The following is an 8,610-nucleotide window of genomic DNA, read 5'->3' as shown; positions in this document are numbered from 1 at the left end:
TTTATGGAACACAATGGGAAACATGACAACAGAGGAGATGGTAAGGTCTTGTCACTGAAACAGCAATATATGCTTCTGTTAGATAATTTGATATTGGCTTTTTTCTTCCTAGCTAAAGACAATTAAAATGAACTTTCTATGTCTAATTAGCTTTTCAATAACTTATAATAACAACAAAATCTACATAATAACTATCATTCCAGATGCAGCCCCCACTGGAAAACAAGTCCAGTGTCTTAGTATTTGCACTCTCTGGTCTCAATGACACAATGGAAAACAGATTTGTGTTTTTTTCTTTCACTGCACTGTTTTATCCCCTAATGGTGTTTTGTAATGTAACTGTAATTTTCACCATAACACTACATAAGAAGCTTCACGAGCCAATGTACGTGTTTATATGTAATTTGTGTATTAATGGACTTTTTGGCACTTCTGGATTCTACCCTAAATTCATGTATGATTTACTATCCCATGATCATGTAATTTCTTATGCTGGATGTCTGATTCAAATATTTGTCATTTATTCATCTGCTTTGTGTGACTTTTCAACATTAACAGTGATGGCATATGATAGGTATTTGGCAATATGTAGACCACTGGAGTATCATTCAATAATGACCAATCAACTGGTTCTTAAATGCATCCTTTTCTGCTGGCTGGCCCCATTTTCTTGTATGTCTGTTTTAATTATTTTAATATCTAGACTCACCTTATGTGGCTCTACTATTGAAAAGTTATATTGTGAGATTTGGGCAGTTGCAAAACTTTCTTGTTTTTCTACAACAGTAAATAATGTATTTGGGTACATTGTTATTCTTACATACTTTGGACATTCAGTAATGATTTTTTGCTCATACATTCACTTGATTAGAAAGTGCATGAAGTCAATAGAGGTCAGGCACAAATTCATGCAAACATGTGTGCCACATCTGCTTTCATTGATCAATGTCACATTTGCATTGCTGTTTGATGTACTGTACAGTCGTTATGGCTCAAAGAATGTGCCTCAAAGTGTACGCAATTTTATGGCTCTTGAATTCTTACTCGTACCACCCATTTTAAATCCACTTATTTACGGACTAAATCTAACAACAGTACGCCAGCAAGTTATGAGAATGTTTTTCAAGAAACAAGTGGGAATATCTGAGTGAACATTTTATCAAGTAAAAAAAAAAAAAAACCTTATGCTTTCTAGAATGATTGTGACCCTTTTTTAATAATAATCTTTTGAAATATTTATTGAGAACATAATGAGACAAAAATCCAAAAGAGGTCACATATTACAATGATTTCACCATGATTAAGTGGTATTTTTAGTTAAATCATAAAATGGAGTAGATGTTTCTAAACCCCCTAGCCACTATAAAATCTCTGTATTTCAAATTCTTTTGGAACAACAAAAACAGTTTCATTTTGGGGTGAACTTTTCTTGCATTGAGGTACATTCAGTCAAATTTTTTATTTTTTGTTTTTTATTTATTTTTTATGTAAAATAAAACAAATCTGTTATAATTCATATAAAGCGCTGTTCAACAACTGTCTATGTGTTTATGTGTTTCGACCCTAATGTGCTTGATAAACACAGACCTGTCATTGTTGGGAAAATATTTTGAATACCACAATAGTGTAACACTCAGATCACATACTTTTGAACCTCGCACTGCTTTGCATACGGTCATTCTCATATTTACTGCCATATCGTCAAGTTGGGGATGCAAACAGTTGTGACAAAGACCTATAGCATGTATATGCTTCTATAGCAATGTCCCAAGACCTCATTACTAGTTCTAAATTTATGCTTTCAAATTAGTAATGACTAAGATAGGGTACATACACTGCAAAAAATGCTGTTCTTACTTAGAATTTTTGTCTTGTTTCTAGTCAAAATATCTTAAAGTTCTTAAATCAAGAAGCATTTTCTTGACAAGTACAAATTATTTTCTTGTATTCAGGAAAAATAAATCAAAATTAAGTACTTTTTTCCTTAAAACAAGCAAAATAATCTGCCAATGGGGTAAGAAAAATAATCTTAGTCCAAACTGAAAACAAGATTATATAGCTTATTCTTGGTCTGAAATAAGATTATTTTTCTTACCCCATTGGCAGATTATTTTGCTTGTTTTAAGGAAAAACTTACTTAATTTTGACTTATTTTCCCTGAAAACAAGAAAATAATTTTTACTTGTCAAGAAAATGATTCTTGATTTAAGAACATTAAGATATTTTGACTAGAAACAAGACAAAAACTCTAAGTAAGAACAGCATTTTTTGCAGTGTACATTTAAGAATGCAGTGTGTGGGTTAGTGTAAGTCTATGCAATGTTCCAATTTAGATAGCTAAGTAAACATGTGTGTCACAACATATACCCTAAATGGACATTTTTTTCGTCTTCATGAGGAAAACAGCTTACAAATCATTAAAAAAAAAAAAAAAACATGCAGAAAGTTTTCTGTGATGGGTAGGTTTAGGGGTGGGATAGAGTTTGTCCCCATAATACATGTAAACCCAACGTGTGTGTGTGTCACAATGGTTTTGAATGTAGGCCTATTCATTGTTTTTGTTTTTAATGCAATTTTTGTGAGTCCAATGGAAGTACATTGGAAAGTAGTTCCTTTTCTTTCTTTTACGTCAAAGTTTTGAGTAAATGTTATATATCAAACGAAACAAGAGTCTGCTGATTTTGTTAAACCAGTTTTGAAATTTATTAACAACTGAATCAAATCAAATAATAAAACAGAAGTGAAATATAGATTTTTCTATGTCATGGACAAACTTTTGATGGCAAGCACATTATGCACATTATGAGTGCTCTGGAAATTCTGGGTCTTTAAAATAAAAGATGATACTTCAGTGGAGTGTTTGAAGTGCGCCGGTACGCACCGGTATGCAGTACCGGCACTTCTCTAATTTTACTTTTAGCGTACCACCAGTTTTCCTTGTGTACTGACACTTCCAACATGTTGCACTTATGGAAGTTTACCACGCCCTCCATTCTTTAGGAAGGAGTTTTAGCCAAGCATCGGGAGTACCGGCACTTTTATTTTTCCACTTCAAGCACTGCTTCAGTGTCAAATTAATCAATGGCACTTAATCTCCATTTTTCTCTTGTTCCAGATTTTCTGGTGCCTGGAATTAAAAACTGTGATTTCCAAACCAAATTTCATAGACATTTCTGTAAAAATTATTTATTTTTTTATGTTATATAAATGTTTTTTTTTTTTTTTTTTTTGTATTGTTATTATTTTTTTTAATTACAGATTTTAGAACTATAACAGATTTTATTTCAAAGTTTATGAAACTTTTTGAACTACCATCTCCATTCTTTAGCCCAGAAGCTTCTTACATCAGGCCTGTGGCTGGGCCAATGATGAGTAAATTATGATTCTGATGGTCTGCCATTAGCTTGATAGTGTGAAGGCCCTTTCAGGCTTGTAAGGGTGGTAGACACACATTTTCCATGATGGAAGGTCCCCACCCTGTGGCCTCAGGGTGAACTGTTTCAGGTCTTTTAACTATTAATAAATACTAATGTATTTCTTTGTAGACCGCTGTTCCCTGTATAGAATGTGTGTGGGCATTCATATAAAAATAGGAGAAGAATTGTATTTCTTATGTTACCATTAGGGCCCTGAAGTTCCCTGTAGGTTAGTTTTAGAAGAGAGAAGTACCATTTGGGTCTTCTTTGGTGAGTGTGCTGGTTTTACTTATTGTATGTTCTCTGGCGAGACCACGGCTCGTTTTTAGCTCTCTTATTAGTATCAAGTGAGCTGGTCTCCTCCCACATTGGGAGTGGTTTTGAGGCCACCGCTCTATTGTGGGCTGGCTCTCATCAGGCCACCTGAGAGCCACCTCAAGGTAGAGTAGTTTGTCTCCTCTACTACAAGATTTGGAGGGCTGTTGAAATCAAATAGATGAGCGCTTTGACTTCAGACAGATTAAGTGTTTAGCGTTGGCCCACATTGCTGCCTGACATTGTTACCTGGTTAGCGACACTCTTCCTAATTCTAATTAGTATAGCAGAGGCTTTCATGGTAGTTTTAGCCACCTTTGTGGTTTTAAATTGAATGATTATGCCTCCTCTCGCTTGAGAGTTGTTCTGTAGAGGCTGCTCCTCCGAGAAACAGCAGGTAGATATATGCTTTTTGGGCTGGCCCTAACCAGGGCCGCCCTGACAGCTGGCTTAGGCTAAGCGCTAGGGATAGTGAAGGCGGTCTGCATTGCTGCCTCTGACCCCTCATTAGGTGGGTGTAGGTTCCCATTAGCATCCCTAGTGCTGGCCTCCTCTCTATTGAGAGTCGTCTCACCAAGGCCCGCCCCCCTTCTTCATTGGGGCATAATGCAGGTAGGTGCAGAGGCAGAATAGTTAGCGACTAGGGCTGTAGGCCGCTGGATAGGCCTCCACGGTGCAGTTGTCTCCTGGGCTGTGTTAGGCCCCTTTCACTTTGTGAATAGAATACTCTTTGCTGTGGGCCCGCATTTCAGAAGTGAGTCTTTGTTAGGCCCTCGCTAGGCTCTCTCCTAAGCCCTCTGAACTAATATTCAAGCTTTGGGTTGATTGTGGGTGGCTTTCTATGAAACGCCCCCATTCCCCTACGGCTGAGTACAGATATCATTACTGAGTACACTGCTTGTCAGTGATGTGATAGGTCCCAGGCTTAGGTGCTGTTTAAACAATCTATATCTGCTACTAGACTTGCTATAAGGTAGCAGCCAGCAGATGATTTGCTATCAGATAGATGGCCTTAGCAGGCCTCTCTGAAGGTGAGCCCCAGCCGTGTGGGCACTGTATCTAGCTACTTAGAAGTACCTGTACCTGGCTACCAAGCAGCTGGCCCTAGCAGGCCATCCTGGAGGCTAGTCCCCAGCAGTAACGGGTTTTGTCTGGTAGAAGCGCATGGATTTTCTTCAGATAGTAGGCCTTAGCAGGTCTTTCTGAAGAAAATAGTGTTATTTTACAGCTTAAGTTAAGTTCAGTATTGAATTATTTCCATTATAAAAATCATTAGTTTTACATTTACATTTATTCATTTGGCAGACGCTATTATCCAAAGCGACTTACAAGTGAGGAATACAACAAGCGAGTCATCATGACGAGGCAAAGAGACACAAGAAGTGCTCACAATACAAGTTTTAGGCAGTGCTCAGAGTGTCATAAGCTAGAATAGAGAGGGATTGGAGGAAGTGAAAGGATAGGAATAAGAAGTTTTTTTTTTGTTTTTTTGAGATGAGTTTTCAGCTGTCTTTTGAATATTGCCAGGGATTCTGCATTTCAGATGAAGGCAGGAAGATCATTCCACTAGCAAGGAAAAGTGAACGAGAATGTCCTGGAGAGTGATTTTGTGCCTCTCTGTGATGGTACCCCTGTGGTTAGTTGATTAGCTTCGGATACCTCCCCTCTCCAGGCAACCCTGAGAGACCTTCCTGTGAGATAGAATTCAAACCAGAGAAGTGGACTACCTGTGATGCCCAGTGATGAGAGGGTGGACGGAAGGATCTGATGATTCACTGTGTTAAAGGCAGCAGATAGATTAAGCAGGATGAGAACTGATGATTTGGAATTAGCTTTTGCAATCCGCAAGGATTCAGTGACCGGCAGCAGTGCAATCTTGGTCGAGTGGCCATTCTTGAAACCAGATTGATTGACGTCCAATTGGTTGCTCTGTGAGAGGAAAGATGACACCTGGTTGAAAACAACTCGTTCAAGTGTTTTTGCTATTAATCGTAGGAAGACCTGTGCCCCCACCCCTCCCAGACTGGCGAGGGGTATGAGAGAAAGTGAAGTTGTTAGAGAGAGTAGCAGGGGTTTCTGAGTCCTCTGGACGAATCCAGGTCTCAGTCAAGGCCAAGATATTAAGAGAAGAATTAGTAGCAAAGGCTGGGATGAAGTCAGCTTTGTTAACTGCTGACTGACAATTCCATAGACCCACATAGATAGAGAGAGGAGTATTAGTATTATAAGAGGAGTAAATAGGGCACAGGTTAGAAGCATTGCGCTGCCTTTTTATGTGGGTTAGTGGATATTAAGAAAAACACTTACGCGCTCCTGCCGTCACCACTGTCAGCTCGCTACTCCTGCTCACTTCTAAATTACCCGAGTTTAAAAATGCTTGAAAATTAGCACTGCAAAGCCTAAAGCCCGTGAATGGGTGAGATCGAAAGTGATGCTAGAACAACACAGCGCTTAAGTGCAAAAAACGAGCAATAACACCAATAAACTCTGCAAAACGCGGCTGTTATTCTCAACAAGTACAATTAAATTACAATTATAGTCAAGGTAGAAAATAGGACAAGCACAGATACAAATTTAATCCTTCCTAGCAGCAAATAATAAATGAAGCAGCTGACCAGACCAGATATTAAGCAAAACACTTACGTGCTTCTGCCATCACCACTGCCAGCTCGCTACTCCTGCTCACTTCTAAATTACCCGAGTTTAAAAATGCTTTCCCTCGCCAAGCCCGCCTTGAAAATTAGCTCTGCAAAGCCTAAAGCCTGTGAATGGGTGAGATCGAAAGTGAACAACACAGCGCTTAAGGCGAGATGCGGCAGGTGAAAACATCGTTCCCTTTCGTAGGAACTATCGACGCTACATCGAATGACGTGGTGGGAACCCTCTGCATTTTGTGTTGGTGAAGCACCTCTGTATCCAACCAATGAGGAAACGTGACATTAGAGGCGGGTGACGTCACGGACCAGGAAACTATAAAGCATACCCAGAACAAAGAACGCTAGCTTCTGTTGTGTTCAGCAAGCGCTCTCTGTATCTTGTGTGTCTTATTTGGTGTTGTTTGTCTTATCACATATAAATAATCATGATCTCTTCGTCTGAGGACAAGAGTATCTCACACCAATCCATATATTTATATATATAAAAAGACACGTATTATGGCGAAAAAAAAGCAGTGAAGTGGGAGCGAGTATGCCTAGGCAGCTCTCGAGGGAGCCGTCTGTGTGCACTGTAAAAATTCACTCTCAGGACACTGTGCTCCAGTGTTCCCCGCAGATCGGGTCCCGCTTCTGCTGAGGCAGGGTGGAGGCTCCGTTTGTGGGGTTCACAAATGGATCTGACAGAGGGGTTAGAGACGGGCACCGCCCTTTCTCTGCTTTCACCTGCCAGGTTCAGTGCCGTCTCCCAGGTGGAAGCACGCTCTGCGGTTTCTTCCTCCCGGTTGAGGCACACATATATTTAAATGTCCAGCTCTGAGGAGGTGGATATTGTAATATCGATCTGAGGATCGGCACCTCACAGTCACACACATATCGTGTTTCAAAATATCCATCCATCCTTCTCACAGGAAGTTCCTCAGGTTTGCTTTCGGGGACAAAGCTTACCAATACAGGGTTCTTCCTTTCAGCCTATCATTATCACCCCGCACGTTCAGGAAGTGCGTGGATGCAGCGCTGTCTCCATTGAGACTCCAGGGCATCCGCGTGCTGAACTATATCGACGATTGGTTGATATTAGCTCAAACAGAACAGTTGGCAGTTCAACATCGAGATGTTGTTCTGTCGCACATGAAAAAGCTTGGGCTGAGGCTCAATGCCAAAAAGAGTGTGCTGGTTCCGAGTCAGATTGCAAACTATCTTGGAGTAATCTGGGATTCTACCACGATGCAGGCGCGGCTGTCTCCTGCTCGTGTGAATTCCATTCTTGGAGCCGTGAATTGGGTGAAGTTAGGCCAGTCACTCACTGTAAAACAGTTTCAGAGACTGTTGGGTCTTATGGCAGCTGCGTCCAACGTGATAACTTTTGGCCTTCTGCACATGAGACTCCTACAGTGGTGGCTCAAGACCAAGGGGTTTTCTCCGAGGGGAAATCCTTTTCGCAAGATCAAAAGTCACGCGGCGATGCCTTCGTGCTCTGGTCATGTGGAAAAAGCCTTGGTTCCTGTCCCAGAACCCATGTTGGGGACTTCTCGTCGTCACGTAATGCTTACGACGGATGCTTCCCTCATGGGCTGGGGGGCGATCATGAGTGGTCGCTCAACTCAGCGTCTCTGGGAGGACCATCAGTTCCTGGCACTTAAATCGGCTGGAAATGATGGCGGTATTTCTTGCAGTAAAATACTTCCTCCCACACCTGAGGGCATTAAAATGTGGGAGCAGACACCCTGTCGAGGCAGGAGCCGAGGCCCGGGGAATGGAGTCTCCACACTGAGGTGTGGAGCTCACTTTGGAAAACTTTGGTCGAGCTGAAATCGACCTATTTGCTTCAGGGGAATCAACCCAGTGTCCACTGTGGTTCTCCCTATCTCATTCATGCCATGGTACAGACGTGGCCGAGGCTGCGTCTGTATGCATTTCCCCGTTCGCTCTACCCCCGGGAGTTCTGGAGAAAGTACGCCAGGAAGGGGTCAGTCAGATGTGCTTCCTGCTTCACTACTGTTCGGACGCTCTTGCTTACAGCTCCGCGCTTTGCTCTATTGCTTTTATATTTTATCTCCTAATTTTAACTTCAGCAAATCAACACAGTGCTCAAACAACAAATCTTGGCAACAACAATCTTTTTAACTGGAAGAATTGCTACAAAAAAAGGGGAATTTTTATCCAACCAGCCTCCCACTGACGGCAGCCATCAGCTTACATTCCGGAGAAGGGAAAACACAGCT

At 41.1% G+C, this 8,610-nt stretch overlaps 1 protein-coding gene across 1 annotated transcript; it reads left to right on the top strand.

Moving 5' to 3' along the window:
* The first annotated feature begins 203 nt into the window (after positions 1-203).
* On the top strand, positions 204-1,151 carry LOC137004975 (olfactory receptor 1D2-like). Its single transcript, XM_067365710.1, has one exon. The coding sequence runs from the start codon at positions 204-206 to the stop codon at positions 1,149-1,151; it is 948 nt and encodes a 315-aa protein (XP_067221811.1).
* The last annotated feature ends 7,459 nt before the right edge of the window (positions 1,152-8,610 follow it).

This window comes from Chanodichthys erythropterus, chromosome 17 (genome assembly GCF_024489055.1).
Source record: "Chanodichthys erythropterus isolate Z2021 chromosome 17, ASM2448905v1, whole genome shotgun sequence".
Lineage (NCBI taxonomy): Eukaryota > Metazoa > Chordata > Actinopteri > Cypriniformes > Xenocyprididae > Chanodichthys > Chanodichthys erythropterus.
This window is presented reverse-complemented; position numbering and strand designations above follow the sequence as displayed.